This window comes from Ooceraea biroi, chromosome 5 (genome assembly GCF_003672135.1).
Source record: "Ooceraea biroi isolate clonal line C1 chromosome 5, Obir_v5.4, whole genome shotgun sequence".
Lineage (NCBI taxonomy): Eukaryota > Metazoa > Arthropoda > Insecta > Hymenoptera > Formicidae > Ooceraea > Ooceraea biroi.
In genome coordinates this window covers 13926125-13946249 of record NC_039510.1, presented here as the reverse complement: position 1 = coordinate 13946249, position 20125 = coordinate 13926125, and the positions used below count along the sequence as shown (strand labels likewise).

Here is a 20125-nt window from a genome sequence, read left to right as displayed (position 1 = left end):
TATAATACAACATTACTTCACCGTACAACGAACAATCTCTCTGCTCGAGCGAACGTTGGCACCAGACTTGTTTCAAATTAAAACATGCGCGCAAACAACCAATCAATACGTTCGATGTACACTAAGGTGCATTAATTCGCGTGGTAGCGAATATATATATTTATTAATATTAATATATATATTATATATATGTGTATATTATAATATTATATACATGTAATATATATGTATATATATATATATAATAATATATATATATATTATTATATATAGTAATATTAATAAATATTAATATAAATATTTGCTACCACGCGAATCAATGCACCTTAGTGTACATTGAAGAATTCGAACACCACAAACCGAATATTACACTGCATTACATTTTTGAAATGCATCTTTTAATGCATATCTGAAAAAGGATTTGAGTATTTATTAACACGAACAAGTACATAGCATGTATAGGTGGTACACTTTATGTGCGATTATTCTAAGTTGAGTTTTTGTTCTTCGCTACCATCTTCAAAGTTGAATTTCGATGTTCGAAGCCAGTTACTAATTCCAATATGCACGTGAAACTGAAATTCTATTTGACGGTTTCGATGTCGATTCGGCATCGTCTTGACGTCGATCGACGAGTCATTTCTCAGTAGGTAAATATTGCATAAATGTCTATTGTTTATATGTACATTATTAGAGGCTAATAAGAACGGGAAAAAAAAACTGCTCCTGCAATTATTGTTCCGTTTTTGATTCGGGCACTGAAACTAACGCCAGTCTCTCAGCATCGGTCTCGGAATCCTTCCTTCGCGAATTCGAACGTGCAGAGAGGTCTTCGTGACTCAACTTTTTTATTTCAATCGCTCTCTTCACACTGATGTCCGTTAGATCCACCGATTGTTTATTGGACAATGCGTCTGGAAAGCGAATAATGTGGAGCAGTTTTGGTCGCAATATCTTATAGATCGATTTAATTAAAATTTATAAAATACGATATTTTAATTCGAATTTATTTAATTAAAATACAAAAATATTGTAATTAAATTTTAATTATATTTTATTTAAAATTTAATTGAAATATCGTATTTCATCCATTACTGTAGTTCTTCCGTCCGAGTTAGTTTACTATTTCGTGGCGATCACTGCAGCGCATTTATTAATTATCAAGTATCTCGTATGCATGCACGTACCATGAAGAGCATCTTCCATATCCTCCTCATTGTCGATGAGACGGATGTACTTGTTATCGGTGAAAGCACAGATGCTGTTCACAACGTTGGAATTCGCGCGTAACAACCAGAATCGGCTTCCCTCGTGGTTCAGTCTTCTCGACAATGTCTCGATACCCTGGCAGAAAATCATTTAGTTCATAATTAGAAAATGATTTGTCATAAGTTAAGCTGCAAGTGATACCCGGTATATACCTTAACAGAGGTGTAATCGAGGCTGGCGAACCGCTCGCAATTCACGATCAACGGGACGTCGTTCTCTACGCTTCTAGCTATAGCCATTATCTTATCGCAGAAAAACGTGACCGCGGGGTAATGAAGACACGTGTCGAGGTTCAATATTATGTATCTGCCTCCTGAATGAGTCTGCATGAAAGTAATTGTTGATCTTGAATATCTTGATAGTCGTTCACGTATACATATGACTGGAAATCGCTCCCATACACGCGTGTGAACGTGTGTGTGTATCTACATATTTATGAGTATATATTGGGTTGGCCAAAAAGTAATTGCGTTTTTTTCCAATAGATGGACATACATGTCTTGAAATGTAACTAACTTCATTCTAAACCGCAAATTCATTATGTAGGTTAACAACTCACAGTTCAAGCTTGTTTTACAAAAAGAAAGTACACGATTTCGTTAACAATTGTTTGTTTGCCGTCGATTTCAAAATGGAAAATCAAAAAGAACATTTTCGTCGTATTTTCTTTTATTACTTCCGAAAAGGGAAAAACGCTGTGCGAGCTCATAAAAAGTTATCTGATGTATATGGCGAAGATGCTTAAAACTGCGGCAGTGTCAAAATTGGTTTACTAAATTTCGATCTGGAGATTTTAATGTGAAAGATGCACCACGCTCAGGAAGACCAATCGAAATTGATGATGACAAAATAAAGGCACTGATCGATTCCAATCGGCGTTTAACGACACGAGAGATTGCTGAGAATCTTAACATATCGAAATCGAGTGTTGAAAACCATTTAAAACGACTTGGATACATTAGTAAGCTCGATATTTGGGTAGCACATGAGCTCAAAGAAATTCATCTCACTAAGCGTATTGACATCTGCGATTCTCTTTTGAAACGTGAGGAAAATGATCGATTTTTGAAACGCATGATAACAGGCGACGAAAAATGGATCGTCTACAACAACGTCAAACGAAAAAGATGGTGGAGCAAGCGTGATGAACCTGCTGAAAGCACTTGAAAAGCAGATATTCACCAAAGAAAGATTATGCTGTCAGTCTGGTGGGACTTTAAAGGTATTGTGTATTTTGAGCTGCTTGCAAGGAATCAAACCATTAATTCAGACGTATACTGTCGTCAACTGGATTGCCATCAAACAGAAACGTCGAGAATTGGTGAATCGCAAAGGTGTTGTGTTTCACCATGATAACGCTAGACCACGTACAAGTTTGGTCACTCGTGAAAAATTGTTGCAGCTTGGATGGGACGTGTTACCACATCCACCATATTCGCCAGACCTGGCGCCATCAGATTACCATTTGTTTCGTTCTTTGCAAAACGCCTTGAATGGTAAAACCTTTACTGCTGATGAGGATATGAAATCGTTCTTGGAATTGTTTTTTTGCTGAAAAAGATAAGAACTTTTTTGAGCGCGGAATCATGAAGTTGCCTGAAAAATGGCAAAAGATAATCAAACAAAATGGACAATATATTGTTTAATCAAGTTTTTGTTTCCCATGAAAAATTCGCCTTTTATTTATATAAAAAAAACGCAATTACTTTTTGGCCAACCCAATATTTCTATATAAACGGACACACACATGAATGTCGATCTTTCCTCGCAGCATTTTACCTCGCAATTGACAATTTGGAACGTCGGCCTGGCGGATGGCCGGATGAAGAAGGCCAAACTGAAAAGGATACCCAGAAGAAGCCCGATCTCAACGCTGATGAAAACGCAAATTGAGAAAGTTCCTACTGCCGCGACAGCGTCCGTCTCTGCAATGAAAAATACGCCAGGTAGGCCTCTCACATTCATCTCTTTTTACCTCGTGCACGTGCACATACTGTGTACACGCACACGCGGTAAACGATATACTGACTGCATCCTTTCCAGAGTAATTTTATGATCCTTAGGTCGATCATGAACACCACGGCGGTTATCAGCACCGCCGACAGCGTCGCGCGTGGAATGTAATAAAAATATGGTGTCAGGAAGCTCAGAGCCAACAACGCCATGGTTCCTGTAAAATGCAACGTCGCTTTATTTTTGCGACACTCACACGCAGGTATAACGTTTGCCATTGAGGCTTGCGTATAGATCTCGGATTTGATTGCGTTACCAGAATATAAACCGGCCATGGGCGTTTGTATTCCGCTGGCACTGCTCACTGCGCTTCGCGTGAATGCACCAGTGGTCGGCATCGATGAAACGAAGCTGCCTAGTATGTTGCAGAGGCCGAGCGTCAGCATCTCCTGCGTCGCGTTGACGGGCGCGCCAGCCGCTGCAAAAGTCACGAGAGCCAGGAGTTTTGGGTAAGAGAAGCTACACGATTGATGTATTGAGCGATTCGGAATCGATTCGATCTGTACCAAATGCTTTTGCTATCGCCACGTTCGCTAGGACCGATATGAGAGGAAGTATCACTATCCCTGATCCGTAATGTGCGCACATGTCGAGGAACGTGTAAGTTTGATTCCCTACTTGCGCTGAAAAGGACGGTAGCGATATCGTAGGGAGCCCAGACTCTATTTTTCCTGCAAAACGAAGACGATAAAATAAAAAGTAGAGGGGGTTCTATATGAAATTATATAAAATATAAATTTATATAAAAAGTTCCGTTCGGATGATGCGTTGGATACGTTGGAAAATTAATGCGCAGTTGCATTCAAATATTACTCAATTATTAACATTGATTAATTGTAGCTAAGATCGAAACCTGAGAGCCTAAACGGAACAGATCCTGCCGCGTCCAGTTGATAAGCTATTGTGGTTGTTATGAACACGATAAGAGCATTCCGACCAATAGAAAAGTACCAAAGCACCTTCTCGATCACTGGATTTCTGGAGGTGTTTTCTTTGTCTCTCGCGCAAAGGCAGACAATATCTTTTAATTTCTGAAAACAGAATCCACGTGACATTTTTACAGTCGCTCGTAAATTATAATCCTGGCACTCACTCTGAAGATCAAAAGAAACGCGATGCTGCAGATGCCAAGCGCAAGATCCGGCAGGCGAATCTTGTTAATGTTCGTAAGCATCTTGTACAGATTGTCAACAATATTGGCGGATTTGTATTTCAATCCCAAAAGACCCTGCATCTGAGAGATAATTATAATAACGGAGGTCGCCGACATGAAGGCTGACGTAACCGGCGCCGATATGAAGTCTACTATGAATCCTGCAAAGAATGTCACGTTGATGATCACAAGCCGACATACTTGTCAGCTACAAATTACGCACTAGGGAAACATAAATTATTAAAATTTAGTTAATCAAAAAATACAAGCCTAAATTTAGTATGCCCATTAAAAGTTCCACGCATCCAGCCAGGAAGCACAGGAGCACCAAGAAATCCAACGGCATATCCCTTATGTATTGCAGCGTCACGAGTGCCATCAAAGACGATGGGCCTATCGAGACTTCCCTTATGGTCCCGAAAACGATGTAGACGAAACCACCGATGAAACAAGAATACAGGCCATACTGTAAGCATTACTTGTTATTTCCATTACATCGCAAATGTTGCATCCTAGATGTCTATTTATTTGCTCGTATCAAAAATTACGAAACTCAAAAGTCAACGCAAGAAAATGAACAATGAGCTCCTGCAAATCAAAGCTCGCGTTGCTTGATTTTTCTTTAAGCGAGAATACAAAAAATATCCGACCTGCGCCGTCAACCCAGCCAATGCGGCGTAAGCCATACTCTGAGGAATCATGGTCAATCCTAGAGTGATGCCCGCTATAAAATCCGACACAGCTTCCATTCGCGTGTACCGCGGTAGCCAACCGAGTATCGGCAGGTATTTGGTCGCTCTAAAGCGTGACATTTGTTCGGAGGTCGGCGACGGGCACTCATCGACGGTCTTGGTGGACGTGGACATCACAGAGCCGAAATAAAATTAATAAACCGATCAAACAATCCGTATCGATTAAGATTAATTCGTTTCACTTTCACCGTTTCGCAACCGCGGACGGATGAATGTTTGACGCGAGGTCTCAAGGTGGCCGTGAATCTCGCGCGAACTAGGAGCTGTGGAAAGACACTCGCGATACTTTTGCGTCAGCCACTGAAATTATCAAGGCATGCGTTCATCCCTAAAGCTCAGTATAAACGCTGCAAAGAAATTAATTCATTCCATCGTGCTCATATTCGCTGATTTCGCGTTCATTACACTATTGACAATTTGATAAAAGATCCGTGCAGCGGATGCGAAGAGCCTTGACGTGGGATTAATAACACTTGACGAGCAGCTAGTATTTGCTAAGTTCCATCTTCGATTCTCTCTCGCGGCGTGACGTAAGAACACACGCGTGTAGTAAGAACTAATGCGCGACGCGCGGTGTCTTCTCCATCCCCTGAAATCGACGGGGAAGTCAAGAACACTTCTCGTCTCGTTCGCCAAGATTTTTATTGCGTCTTCGCGCGACGCTCAATTTCGAATATAGAGAATATACAATTAGTGGAGTGTGGCGTGCATAGCGCTCGCGATACGCTATTGCTACAGTGTTATTCGATACAGCTAATTGCGAGATTTCATCACACCATATTCACCGCTCGGAATGATATCGGGATGATAGACTCGCGCACATGGCGCACGGCTATCTAGCGTGTGTCATCGCGCCACAAGTGACATGCTTCATTCCGTCGGTGCTGCATGAGAAATGGCAAAGCGCTGTCTTTAGCACAAAGTCTTTACAAAAAAGAAAGAGTGCGTTGAAAATAGAAAAGTGAAAAGAAGATTGAGAAAGCGCAGTGTCGCGGCGCCTCACACGTTATGCATAATAATAATAATGTATATATAATAATATATTAAAATGTATATGTGTAACAACAATAATTAATAATAATAATAATAATAATACATATCGCTGTCTCAATAGAATCTCTAAGTAAAAATCCATTTTACATATTGCAGAAGTGCCTTCGATTTCGCCGCGCGGTTGGAACACGAAACTTTTCATGGACGGCCGACGGACATTTAACGTAGCTTCTGGTTGACCTGGTCGATCTGTTCGTCGATCCTCTGGGAGGTACCTCTGAATTTGTTCGGTTCAGGCCCGATCATCTGTATGAGCTGCGGCACCTCCTGGCCGCTGATCTGCGTGAAACGCGCCAGCGACTTCATGCACGCGTACAGTTGCTCCTCCGCGGGACTGCCGTTGAAGTATTGGAGCAATGCCATCGTCAGCTCCACGGCAACATCGTCGAACACCTACGGTCCACATGATCGCATGAGAAAATCTAGGATTAACATCGTGACACATGTGCGTGAGTTGAAAGAATGCGTACAAAAATATCGACGCGACGTCAGTACGAACCTGCGATTTACAATTAAAATTACAGTTATGCAACCGAGTTTCGAATGAGAAAAAATTAGAAAATTTGGAAAACTTTATTACGCAGCTCGATTAATCTTGATTTTCTTTGCAAAATAATTATGTGCAGTTATCTTTTTATAGAATCGTATTGTTACGTCAGATTTAGAATTTAACTGTAAGAAGTTTGGGACTATCGTGGGCGCGAGTGGCCTCGCATTTCTGGTAATTATTAGCATATACATCGTTGAGCACTCTCACGTCTTGAGAAAAGATCAATTGCGATCATCGCGCGATCAATCCGCGCGAGCGGAACTCTAGGATACGCGAGACACCGATAGTAATTGACGACTTACCGCAACCCACGGCACGGTCTAACGTGGATATGGATAGATACCTTAGAAATGCTGCCTTTCGGTAAAAGTCGCCGCAGATTTTTGCTTTTGTTCATTTTCTGAAAAAATAGTACCCGATTTCTGGAAAGGTATCCGTCAAACGCAGCGCTACTCGCTGCCTCGATTAGAGAGCTTCACTGTGCGCATGCAAACGAGCATCGAGTGAACCGTATCCTTTGAACCGTTCTTTGATTAATGGCATAGAAATTCGTTCTGTTTCTTTCGTTGCTCGTTCGTGGAATCGGGTTACCAGGTGAGAAGTCCACGTCGATCGGAGAAAGCCGACGTTTAGCATTGACAGAAATTTACAGAGCTAATTTGTTGTTTTATTAATGAAGGCAGCACTTCTATCTCAGGGCACAGGCGCGGGCTTCGCTCGTTCTCGCACGACATCGGCAAGCACGCATTCCGAAAGCGGCATTACAAATGAAATCGCGCATCGAAGGAAGCGATTTAATTTAGCGTCCAACAATTTCAGTGTTCCTTCTTGAATATTTGATATTCGTATTTCAATTTTTGTTTATACGAATAAAATACGCGTAAACGTTTGTACATGAAAATCACATTCGTTATCCCGTGAGCGTTGCGAGCCACAAAATAACGCTGCTAAAACAAAAATTATAGTACCAGTACAAAAAGAAATACAAAAGTAGAAATATGAAAAACAAAAATATGAAATTTCACAAATCTTATTTTAATTGTCTGGTTTAAAAAGCGGTAACGTTCACTAAAGTTTTTACGATAGAATTGAAATCCTGTAAGATCGCTTCGATGTGCGAGGTATTTGCTGGTGCGATTTGATGGTGGGTTATGAAAATGAAAGCGAGAGTTGACGAGAGAAATGTGAGAATGTTAATCGGACCAGAGATACAGACCACAGTTTTTACCTCCTTGCAGGCGAGGTTGTGGATGATGGCCGCGCCGCGGATCTGCAGATCCTCCTCGTTCGAGAGCAGCGAGTGCACCGCAACTTTCGTCGTCACCCTTATGTTGCTGATACCCTGATTCTGATGCTGCCACTCGGATATGTAAAGCAACCACTCCGAGCTGCTCAGGTTCTCAAACATATTCGCTAACTGTTCAAAATAGTGAACGTTAAAATGCCGAACTAATAGTCCCACTTGTCGCAAACATTATTAAAAGTTCTTATCATTTTACAAAGTAAAGGATTCGAACGGGGGAAATTATATTATAAATATGTTTTTATTTATAAATATGTTGTACTTACGAATTGTGCCAGTGGAAGCTGTTCTTCCTGCGGATGCCGATCGATATCGAAGGCATAATTCATGATGATGTGTTCTCGCCTGTCTTGGTGCAGCAGCAGAATCACATCATCCTTCAGAGCAGCGACGGACAGCACGTTTAATAGTTTCACTCGTGCATCGCTGTCCAGCGATTTATCATAAAGAACTCGGCCTGAAGCCATTTAACATAACGGTATATATTTTGACGTTATTTTTAAAAAATAAAATCGAACGTTTTAATTAATGAACTTTTAATAAAATCGTTGAGTTTAGCATTAAAAATTTAGAATTCGAATAAATGCATTCAGAGAAAATTTTGAGCAGTTTAGAAATTATATCTGCATCATTCGAGACATTACTCACCTACGAAATTCAAAAAGTTATCGCCCAGAGCCCAGGAGCCTTCATTCTCCAGGACATATTGCCGCAATTCGTCCATGCACGTTCGCTCTTCATCATTCAACTTTCCCTCGAGGGCGTTTGCTAAACCTTCGTACTCCGCCTGTATATTCACCAAATCTTTGAACACTATTGGTGGATCTCGATGACGTTTCCTCTCCTCTTGCTCACGTTTCTCGTCTTCCTCCATCTGCATCACTCGCTCGGACGGCAGCATCTCTGCGCTTTCTCCATTAGCCGTCTGCTGCTGCATCTCACCAGCTGCATCTGATAATGTAAGAAGATAAAAATGTAGAGCATTATGGGGAAAAGCTAATGTTCAGCCATTGATAAAACTGCGTACTCTCATTTTCCGCCATATCTGCGCAGCAATTGCTCGGTCCGGTACTGTTGCTGTCGCTGCCAGTGGTCTCTCTGCTGCTCTTCTCCTTCTTTTCCTTCTTCTTCTTTTTCTTCTTCCGGTCTTTCTTTGCTAGTTTGTCGTTAATCACGTTCCTCCGTTCCTCCAACGCGATCGAATTCAATCTACACGAACGCGAAACCAAACTGTAAAATTTTTATAAAGATTGAATGAAAAAAAAAAAATGTATAAAGTGCATATAATAATCTTTCACCTGGCTTCGTCGATGGCTGTATTTAGGAGCTGATATTCCGGCGAAGTTTCTCTCTGGATTCTCGCCTCAACAAATCTATGGCCGACCGTAAATCCAGCACTCGCGCTATTACTTAATGTTTCTATCAGTGGACCTAAGGCCTGCCCGATGGGTCTAAAAGTAAAAATAATTTTTATAGAAACATCGCTATAAAGAAATCAAAGAAATGTGTACGAAATCCGAGAGAAAAATTATAAATTTTTATTAATATCTAAATGTTCTTGAAATATTGATGGTATAACAGCTGATTAACAAGACATACGTTTGCAGTATTTCTTCCGGTAAATCAAGGATAAATTTGGGAATGCCTTTGCCCACTAAGAAATTGCTGACCTCCTCGGTAAAGCAATTACAGTTGTGTTTGAAGATGTTGTACGTGCCCGCTCTGAAAACACGAGATTGTTGTACGACATTGCATAATTTTCGAATGGTACACAACAACGAAATAATTATTTGTGGATACTTCAAATAAATTAATAAAGATTTAAGGAGAAAGAGGTACGAGAAAAAGATATAAAATTAAAAATATAAAGTCTACATATAAAGCAGCATAAGTCTAAAAAATAATGAATGTCGAGAATATAAAATCACAAATCGCCACGGTGTCGCCACTAATCACTGTTTCGTTTCAGCTTTGGTCACTTTCAAAGTAAAGAGAGGCAAAAGTAAGGAAGGCGAGCGCAACATGTCAAACGAAGCAATCCACAAGTAACGCGTCTACATCGACCAACGATACTCACGCGAACGTGGAGGTTCCCAGGCCGTTTATGTATTCCAGGAAGACCGAGTAGGGCAGGTAAGTCTCACCGAGCTTCTCGATTCTCTGCGGTTCCCCTAATTCTGTACCACCCTGAAACACGAAATGCCGACGGCGGTTGCTTTACAATTGCGTCCAGGAAAATCACGTCGGTGTCCTCAATGTCAATTTCGCGGCAGCTGCGCTGATCCGGCAGAGGGTTTCGTTCGCCAGGCAGACAGAAAGAAGAAAGAGAGAGAGAAAGAGTGAGAAAGGAAGAGAGCGCCCGCCCCCTCCTGGCATTAGTGATCACGTAATTTTAGAACTACGACAAATCTGCGCTTCTCTACGAGAAATCGCCGAAAATAGACGCCCGCGGCACGCGTTAGTATAGCGCGACCTGTTCTAGAACGCAAAAGAAAGATGGGCGGCGGAAGTGAGGAGTGAATGCAGGACAAGAAGACGAAGCGGAAGGAAAAACGTTTATTACATGCTCTGAGAATTGGATCTTCTGAGAGAACTAAGTCACGTGCGCCTGCATGAAGAACAAAATAGATGAGCAGAGTAGATCAGGGTAGCGACGAAAATTTACGCAACAGAGAAAAGATCGCAAGATTACACTTCTGAATACGACAGAAAGATTTAGTTATAGTCGATCTGTATCAACGTTGACTCTTGAAGTTGCTGGGAGAAAGTTTATTGTCCAAAGTTGAGGCTCTGAACGGGAAATTAACAGATATTATTGGATTGAAGCATTATTTATTAGTGCGCTGACACTCGAGTAATATCCGCTGAACTGCTAAATTTTCTGCAACCTTCTTTCGTTTTTCGGGAAAGCGCTTAACCATTTATCGTGAATAATATTAATAATGTGACACTGTACATTAAAATTATTTAGTTAAGGAAACTGTCCACGGGATACAACTGTCCTATAAATTATTTTCCAACGTCGCAATTGTGAAGATAGCGATAAAACTATTAATTTCTCAGTGGTGATTTGCTCCTCAATGATCTATATTATCTTATTCGTTTCTCTTCTCTTTTCTAATGTGATTGCAGTTGACATCACATGACATCACTACTGTACTTCACCTTCAATGGGATAAAAACCGGAAACGCACGAGCGCGCACTTGTGTATTGCAAGGAAGGATTTGCGAGAACACGTCAGAGACGAGATAAAAATGGGAAGTGGTGAAAAAAAGATCACGTACTATTTGTCTTTGCTCTCTTCGAGAGCGCTCCCGGGAGCGGGAAACACACGCGGACTGCCGGTCGCGGGTGCTCGAAGACGCCACAGAGGAGCCGGCGGACGAAGACGCTGATGATGAAGGATGATCGGAGCTCGCGTGGCGGCGCGCACGCTCTTTCGACTTCGCGATCGCGACTTCGACCTCGTACTGGTCCTGCAATAGCGATCGAACCGACTTGCACGAATCATCGATGACGGCAACACTATTCGAAATAAAGAAATATCTGACTGTTTCAAGGAAAAATCTTATCGAAGGAAGGAATTGATTCGGTACTGCTTAGATATCAATATCGAGAAGCGAAGATATTCTTCATTGAAAAACGAACGCTCATTATGAGGATCGCAGAGAAGGAATATTAGGAATAAAGGCAAAATAAAAACAGGTATGATGATGAAAATATATATTCCATTAAAACAATATGTTATTAAATATTATCAAGGAAGCAAAGTGCCTCAATCACTTTGTGATTCGCGGACAAACAATAAATTTCAATCAATGAATTTCTCAAACTAATCAGTTAATAATCAATTAGCAATTATAGGATTATTATATGACACAGGATTGCCAATATATATTTTTCGAAAAAGTGTTTCTCACGATTAAATATTAGACTAAGCGAGTTACCACATTTCACAAGTCTCTACAGAGCGGAAGCGAGCTGTGTCCCAGTCCCGACAGTTTCACGGTGTCATGAAACGACGCGTATCACAATTATGCGCGCGTTAGTCACGCGTACTCGAGGGCGCGTATTTAAAGCGCTCCGCTGGACGTGGATAAGGTAATGCAACCGTAATGATTTCATCGCGTTGCTTTTATTAGATGCGCGTCGGTGTCGCGGTTATTAGTTCCGCGATTACCCGCGATGTTAACTTTAAACTCGCATAGAGGCGGGGAGCGGTGTCACGTCAGTGCGAGATACGTATTCAGCAGAATTTTACAACTCCGTAGTAGTTCCGCGAAGCACAAACAGAATAGTCTGTATAATTCCCCTGGCATTTTAATCCCGAGTCGTTTCCATCGCTTTACATCTCCTACCTCGGTGAGGAGAGATTTATTTCCAGGATAATTTCACTGTCAAATCTACCGGAAGGGGATCCAATTAATGTCGCAGCCGGAGCAACGAGGAAGCGACCACAAGCGCAATTGGGGAACATTTTGCCGCATGCGAGGGATGCAAGCACTCACGGGCGGACTCACCTTACCGGCAGCCTACGTCTCACGTTGAGTCCAAGCGCATGAAGCAAGCGGAACGACCGCGGGCCACGAGAAAGAGAAAGCGGATGTATGTGTGCGCGTACGTGCGCGCGCGGATGCGTGTAGCGGGAATTATTTTCGGATTGAACCGCACCAAATTTAGTTCCCGCCCGTGTCTAGCGTATCGTATGGCCCGCCATGCGACTCCGTCGCTACTCACGACTAGGCCTTCGATGATCGGTCACGACTTCAGGACCGCGGGATGCACCGGCGCAGCGTGCCGATAGGCCTGTACGTAAGCGCGACGGGAAGCAGCGGGGCCGTTAATTCTCTCGCTTGTTGACAGCGCACCCCAGTTATTTATATTGGTCTCCGTGAGATATTCCATCGGTCGGTCGCGCTGTGACCGCGGCCGACGCGCGATTCGCACCTAGCTCCAATCGACCACTTCGGAATCGACTCTACGAGTTTTTTCATCGATTATTTAAACATGGCATGGGAATAATCGACAGATTTTTAGACTTAAAGCAGAACATTTTCAAACTCAAAAAGCTGCTATGGAATATTAAAAGAATCTATTTTACAGTTGCAGTATGAGAATTGCAGTAAATTTAAAAGAAAATTAAAAATTAAATTATATAAATTATATACTTTTATATTTTAATTATAAAAGTATATATAAATTAAAAATTGTTCATCACAATATTCTGATATGTTAATACTATTTAAAATCATTCAGCACGTAAATTAACAGAATGAAATGTTCATTTGAAGTAAAGGTTGGTATAATTAAATAAAAGCAAATCTAAATAATTTATTTAATTAATAAACAGAAAGCTCTGTATATTTAATCTTTCAGTTGCAGGATGTAAATGCGTTGTTGATATTGGCGGGAATCATAGGCGGCGTATGATGTTTCCATTCTACGTTTCCAACTCTACGAAAATACTCACGAAGAGGAAAGAAAGCACTCGGGCCGAGTATCGAGTACGTCGCGATCGGAACCACCTGCGTGACTAACAAAACTACGCATGTACGTTTAGCGTCTCGCATTGTCGCAACGCGAATAGCATTATCGAACGATCGCTGATTAAAACGGTCAAAGTATGCGATCATCAATGGAGAAGGATACTTACAGGCCGGATGCTGTGGATGCCGGCGGGACCGAAGAAATACTCTCTCCCATACGCAACTATTGCCGTGTGCCATATGCCATCCAACTGACGACCTACGAACAGAGGAAACTGGAGATTAATAACTCTTATATAATCTCGATTCAAAGTTTTGGCTCCCGAAGGAATTCGAAACTTGAATTACGCTGAAATTTCATCTGGCTTCGTAATTGGCGCGATTCAATGTGAAAACCTTGAGACAGACTTGAGCTCGGGCTCGCGATACTCTTGCCCAAGGACCAACCGAAACAGCAATAATTATCACGACTTATCCTCGCGCAAATTCGTCCGCCTCGATCACAGATCGCATAAGAGGAAGCTTCGCGGGCCCGGATGAAGCTCCGAGCTTGCGGACTCGCGCGTACCACCTTCGACCCAATTCTGCATCGCGGAAATAGCTAAGTACATCCGCGTGCACACGTACATCGCTTCGTAGGCTTCTCATTGCGTACGGGCGAGGAGCTACGGTGCCGACCTCGCAAGAAATAACCTGGCCGTTATAATTACTTCCAGAGCGGTGCGAGAGTGCGTGCAACTCGTCGACGTTTATGAGTTCGCAGCTGAAAACACGATCTCAGGAGTTTGATGTCACAAATTATGCAACAGAATACCAGAGATATTTATAATTTTATTTAACGTAACGCAATTTTCAGTTTAAAGTCTTGATAAAGGAATAATTGGTAATGATAATATTTTAGAATACTAAAAGTACTTTCTTCTTATTTATTAAAATAACATTTTGTACTTTTAAGGACTGATGCATTTGTAAATTAATTTCTCGGTCCACCGCACATTCAGAAAATTTGATATTTCACACTTGACACTTATTCAGTTCAGGTTCAGAGTGACTGCCAGTTTGTTCAGATCGAACAGAGCTTTGTGTTGGGATAAGCTGCGGGACGCCGAACATACAAACGCACTCGACGCACTCGAAAATAGACGCGTTGCCGAGAGTGTCCGAACAAACGTTGGACACGTGGCGCGTGAACGTGCTTCGCGGGTATATTGTGCTTTATGCCATTCGCACGGAATTTCGCTGGGATCACAGAACGCCGTGCTCCAGCATCTATCTCTTCCGGCTACTCTTCCGCGTCCCAATGCACGCGCGATTCTCCAAATAAATTACCGCACATACCGCGCGTGCTTGCACATGCTTCCCCTACGCCTGGTATTAAAACTTCAACGTTTGATATATTGCTATCTATTTTTAAAAACAAATTGTTCTAAAAATTAAATACAATTAAGCATTTATTGTCAATATTTGTACTATAAATAAACATTAATTTTTAATTTATTAATTTTAATTAATTTTAAACATTAATTTTAATGGAATCATTGTTCCGTACACAAATTGTTTTATATCTTGTTTCTATATTGTAGAATTACGGTTCTACTGTTCTTCACGCATTTCTCATCCGAAATATCAAATGGGACGATTAGATCTCGCACCAAGGACGGCCAATGTGCGACAGCAATGACTCGACGACACAATGTCTCCCGTCGTGAGTCATCGACGCTCAAAGTATCGCCGATTTTCGTCGGTTGTTTATATTTAAATCGCCTTTGATCCAAAATTGTCGTGCAATTTGGCAAGAATCACGCGCCTTGTTCACGCGACGATTCGATTCCTCCCGCTCTCGAGAACAGCGACGACGAGCGTCGTGCGCTACGTAGGCGCACGATGATAACGTGTTGCTTGCGACTACGCGTGACTGGCGAAATTGAATAGTTCAAGCCGGCAATCGATTGATTGCGTCATTGTTTTACAGAATTGAGGGTTTGCTATCACAAAGTTCCTCAATACCAGAACTACGTATGTGGAGTATACTTGAAGTAAAAAGCAAATGATAAAGTTGGTCTCTTCTATTTATCGAAATTATTTCGTATGATTGTTATTTTTATTACAAGTAAATAACGATGAAGTAAAAATAAACAATCTCCGAAAGCGCAAGGTTTATTTTATCACCATGTCAATTAAAGTTATAGATTGGTGTTACTATTTCACTGTTTACTAAATATTATAATTTTTAGTTCGGGGAAAAGAGAACCGTGGCAACTGGTTTTTGCGGCGCATAACAAAGAAAGATGCACTACGTTACATCTTTAAATAACATTCCGTCAGCTCAAGGTAGAAGAGCTTAAAATTGCATCTGATGAAAACAGCGATGTCCAACATTCCTCTTCGATAAATATTAGCAATTGCAAGCCTCGTCGCACGCGCACCGATTTAGATCGATATTGTAATGTAACTCGGAAGAAAAGTTATCTGTCGTTCGTTAATCCTGTACTTACAATTTATGTAATCACAGGCAACAAGAGGTAATAATTTCTACTTATAAAAATTATTAAAATACTATTTTAATTTGTTTTTTTATTTATGAATGACGTGAAATAAATAAGTTTTTTAATCCAATCTAAGCATACTCAAGAAGGCATAGACCAATAAATCTTGATAGTATTATTTAGTAGTATTTTTATGCTTACCTATGAGTATCGGCGACATCATAGCGGCCATACCCTTAGTAAGATCGTAAATGTATAGCTCCACAGTCGTCCTCAAATCTTCCGTGTCCTCCATCGTGTTCTGAAGAAAGTAATATCTTTCATTAGTTAATGATATTTTATCAGTTTCTCACGCATTAACAAATGTTTTTTTAGAAATCTATCCATTTTCTCTCGAGTTCAACCATCAGAGCCTCAAATGTGCTACTGGGAAATATTGTGGCTTAAATCAAACGCGACTAAAACAGCCAATATTCATATTAAAAACCGAAAATAAACACCGAAAATATGTCGACCATTCCACATCGGTGATACACCATTCCGACATACCTTACGACGTTGGACGTGCGGAACGACTCGGGGGACGCAAATACACCGCTCGTCTCAGAGCAGAGACTCGTATTCTCGCACCGTATGACCCAAAGCGTCTCTCAAAAACGCTCCCGCGGCGTTTCGACGCGAAAACGACGGGGCGAAAGGCTGACGGCGCGCTTCGAACCGACTTCTAATATACCCCCGCCTAATTGGCGGTGGCGCGTGAAAAAGACTGTAAGTGCCAAAAATAAGAATTTCTGTATCAAACTCTCTCCTGAGACAATCTCCATTTATCCCGAATAATCATAAAAAGAATAATCCTCACATTCTCCTATTTTTTGTTTATAAATTAACAATAAATTATGTAACAGTATTAACATGTTAACAATAAATGATAAGTATAAAGCTTTGCAAAATTTATTATTAATTTTACATATGTATGTAATCTTTCTTTAACGAAGAAATTAAAATAATTTATAAAATATAGCACTTGCAATCTTCTTTACGTCGAGTACTTCATTATAATAGAAGACATATTTCGACATTATTGCACGTTTATAACTAAATTTTATCTAGTATCTAACGTGTTTATTTAAAAAATCTAGTATATAAATCGATCAAATCGAAGCATTATAAATTTTGCATGTAATAATTGCGATGAGTCAGCAGTTTAGATGCATCTACGTACAAAGTGTCGCAAAACTGTCACTTCTCTAATATATAAATTGTTTAATTTATTTAAATAAATGTCGAAGTTAATAAGTATCAAAAATGTGAAAGATAAATCCGTGAAAAATGCACAAAATAGCTTGACATTAAATATCTTTAAATTTATTACAAACGTTCTAACTTCGCATCAAGATGAATGAAATATTGGAGAAAGTCCAATACGTATTTACTAAACATTTTCTTGATCATTTTAATAGAATATAAAATTACATTGCACGACAAAAATTTAAACACATGCAGTATTAACAAGGACTAAGCATGACACAGCAATCGCATGGATAGTAACCGGAACTGTGTTTATAGAGCAATCATACAACTGGAAATGGAGAAAATGAAGGATGACAAATCAATAAAAACCAACAACGGAAGAGGAACAAGAAGAAAAGCATCGACAAGGCACGCGTGGAAAAGCCTACCTTCCTATATTCTCATTGACGGCTAACAGGTGGATTGATTATCGGCCACGATCTCCGCGGAAAGAGGGGATGAATGGAGGCGATGGTTTCTTTGACAATTAGATGGATAGACCGAGACGATAATCACAACGAGATACTCGATGCCGGGGCACAAGTTTGAAGAGAGAACTTGACGCGTGCTTAAGAGATCGAAAGCGGGTCCCTCTCTCTCTCGGACAGGATGGGACGCGCCTCTCGCGCTAGGGATGTCTACCGGCTAGCAAATGCAACTGATCGCGTCGAAATCCTCGCCGGAGTTGCCGTGGCTCGCGGTGCCTCTCACGGCGCGGTAGTCGTTCTTGGCAAGAAGAAACGGTAGAGGCAAGAGGGTCATAGCGCGCGCGGAGCAAGAGCGTCTGCAACACGTCGTCGCTTATGCGTTTCGCTGATATTTACATTGCAATTACGTGATTAACATAATTACGATATGATTATTTATCGCAATTATTCCGGTGTACGCGTGACGATACGATAGCAAAAATGCGCGCCAGTACGTCTCGAGATCGAAAGCGAAAGAGACGAGAAGCGTCATTGCTGAGTCACATCGAATGACGCAGGTATCACGTTGACTTTTACAAACGTAGTGTGCTATTAAAATATTTTCCCCGTAGGTGCTTCTGATCCGATATAGTTTACGCGTTCCTCGTGATTTCACAGTTATTCCGGAATAATGGATGTTGGCTAGAGATACTGGCAGACAAGTTTGGAAGATGAATGCATAAAAATACGTTACACACGTGATTCTTCGTTTCAAAAACGTAAATATATGTGAATGGGAAGATCTCTGAAACGTATAAAGGAATAATATTTTGGAAATTTGTGTTTCACTAACACACATTTAAAATAATTAAAGCGTGCGTTATTACTGTGGGAGAAAAATCAGGAAAAAAAAGAGAATTACAAATTACTCTTTTACAAATAAACACTAGAAATTGCACAGATAAATTTAATGATATTTTATTAATATTTCTCTTTAGTTTTATTAAAAATTTGTGAAAAGATTTCCAAGATATCTGTTGATTTGTGAAATTTAAAACTAACTTGGTAAACAACATTGATAAGAAAGTTAAAAAAAATACAAATGAATTAAGTTTCCGCCAAGAACAAGGTATTATAGAAGCAAAATCAAATTGCGCTGAATTCATCAGTTAGTGACGAACTATGCAGTGCTGACGTTTAATTTATTTATATCCGAGTATGATCACCTGGTGAAGCGATAATTGTCGGCATCAACCAGACTACGATTCAATTTGTTTTAACTTATTTTGGATTAATTTCTTCGCAACCTCGTAACGCATAAAACTAAAAGTTGCATTATAAAAACACCAAACTTTGTTCTTGTACCATTCGCAAGTGTCAGCAGCAAGCTTTTCATTTTCAAATGCGAAATATCCGAAATCAGTATCGAGCAAGCAGCCGCTGAAAAGGCGCAATGAGGCGTCAGTTTTCAAAAGCGCACGGTTAGGTTATGTTAGTTTGACGCAAGCTAGCAGCTGTCAATTTACCGCAAGAGCCATCTGGCAAAAAGACAGAATTTTCAACAAATCCAACGAGAATCTAGAGAATCGTGCGATCCCGAGTGCGCGCGGGGCAGGACCGCGCGCAGCGCTGCAACGTGCTTCGCGCATAACCGATCCCTCGCGAGCGTATATCGATAGTGTGCGCTTCGAAGAGCGCCAGAGGTCGGTGTCCGCTCGTACCCTGCCGTAGCGCAGGTTGCATAGTGCGCGGAGCGCGTCGCGGCCCGTTGCGAGGAATTCGTTCTCGCGAGTAATTCTCGTCCCGTTCCCGTGTCGTGGCCGCGCGCGCGCGTGTGCGATCACACGCAGTAGCTCGAGACGCGGCGAGAAACGAGGAGAGGCCGCAGCCGCGGAAGTCGCGGTCGAAGGAAAGCGCGCGCGTCGAGCGAACTTACCGAGCGTGATCAGCGAATCCGCCGAGGACGCGTGCACGACTCTTGCGCTTCGTTGTCACTGGTGTGTGTGTACGCGTGTGTACGCGTGTGTTACGGGCGACGAGACGGTTGCCTAGTCTCCGGCGACGACCCCTCGTACGAGTTCGTTGTACCTCTGCCCACGGGAGTGACGGCGGCAAATCGCGTTGACTCGCTCAGCTGACTCTTGTTCACGACACGGCCGTGAGCGCGAGTGCAGAACGAGTAGAACACGGAAACCGAAAAGGGGGTGCGTGCGTGCGTGCGTGTACGCGCCCGATCGACGTCAACGGCACGGCCGCGCGACGATATCGATATTCGCGGCAGAGTCGCCGTAGCGTCGTTCGCGGGGAATCGCATTCGCGTCCGCCGTGAGGTTAGGTTCGTCGAGCTTCGCCGAGCCGACGT

General features: G+C 41.6%; 2 protein-coding genes and 1 long non-coding RNA gene across 12 annotated transcripts; 1 reads left to right on the top strand and 2 right to left on the bottom strand.

Annotated features, from left to right (window-relative positions):
* Positions 1–408: 408 nt before the first annotated feature.
* On the bottom strand, positions 409–5718 carry LOC105285188 (sodium-independent sulfate anion transporter). 2 transcript variants are annotated; one of them, XM_011349215.2, is made up of 11 exons: positions 5086–5718; positions 4706–4901; positions 4376–4596; positions 4136–4313; positions 3789–3953; positions 3539–3700; positions 3299–3439; positions 3049–3194; positions 1422–1592; positions 1188–1344; positions 409–914 (listed from the first exon to the last, which is right to left on the bottom strand). In XM_011349215.2, the coding sequence occupies exons 1-11, from the start codon at positions 5299–5301 to the stop codon at positions 733–735; spliced, it is 1935 nt and encodes a 644-aa protein (XP_011347517.1). In that variant the 5' UTR covers positions 5302–5718; the 3' UTR covers positions 409–732. The 2 variants fall into 2 exon arrangements, with proteins under 2 accessions (XP_011347517.1, XP_011347515.1); XM_011349213.3 differs by having other exon boundaries at positions 3299–3700.
* Positions 1499–6473, top strand: LOC105285189. Of its 3 annotated transcripts, XR_003406533.1 has the most exons (7): positions 1551–1686; positions 3041–3215; positions 3333–3484; positions 3642–3731; positions 3820–3882; positions 4800–4903; positions 6337–6473. It is a non-coding gene; the product is annotated as an uncharacterized LOC105285189 (long non-coding RNA). The 3 variants fall into 3 exon arrangements; XR_003406532.1 differs by lacking the exon at positions 3820–3882 and having other exon boundaries at positions 1499–1602; XR_895011.2 differs by lacking the exon at positions 3820–3882.
* On the bottom strand, positions 5813–19839 carry LOC105285190. 7 transcript variants are annotated; one of them, XM_011349216.2, is made up of 12 exons: positions 19700–19839; positions 16268–16367; positions 13748–13839; positions 10171–10280; positions 9693–9815; positions 9392–9544; positions 9121–9323; positions 8742–9044; positions 8360–8550; positions 8019–8207; positions 7134–7190; positions 5813–6633 (listed from the first exon to the last, which is right to left on the bottom strand). In XM_011349216.2, exons 2-12 carry the CDS (start codon positions 16359–16361, stop codon positions 6400–6402), a joined length of 1749 nt encoding a protein of 582 aa, XP_011347518.1. In that variant the 5' UTR covers positions 16362–16367; positions 19700–19839; the 3' UTR covers positions 5813–6399. The 7 variants fall into 7 exon arrangements, with proteins under 7 accessions (XP_011347518.1, XP_011347522.1, XP_011347519.1 ...); XM_011349220.2 differs by having other exon boundaries at positions 9121–9302; XM_011349217.3 differs by lacking the exon at positions 19700–19839 and adding an exon at positions 17746–18148.
* Between the last annotated feature and the right edge of the window lie 286 nt (positions 19840–20125).

Excerpts from the sequence above, each read along its gene's own strand:
- LOC105285190 (XM_011349216.2), bottom strand. The coding sequence starts at position 16,361 with ATGGAGGACACGGAAGATTTGAGGACGACTGTGGAGCTATACATTTAC. Across the intron at positions 13,840-16,267 it reads GATGTCGCCGATACTCATAG|GTCGTCAGTTGGATGGCATA; the intron begins GTAAGCATAAAA and ends CTCTGTTCGTAG. Across the intron at positions 9,816-10,170 it reads CTGGGAACCTCCACGTTCGC|AGCGGGCACGTACAACATCT; the intron begins GTGAGTATCGTT and ends TCGTGTTTTCAG.
- LOC105285188 (XM_011349213.3), bottom strand. The coding sequence starts at position 5,301 with ATGTCCACGTCCACCAAGACCGTCGATGAGTGCCCGTCGCCGACCTCC. Across the intron at positions 4,314-4,375 it reads CGTTTCTTTTGATCTTCAGA|AAATTAAAAGATATTGTCTG; the intron begins GTGAGTGCCAGG and ends TTCTGTTTTCAG. Across the intron at positions 3,195-3,298 it reads ATTACTCTGGAAAGGATGCA|AGACGGACGCTGTCGCGGCA; the intron begins GTCAGTATATCG and ends TTTTCATTGCAG.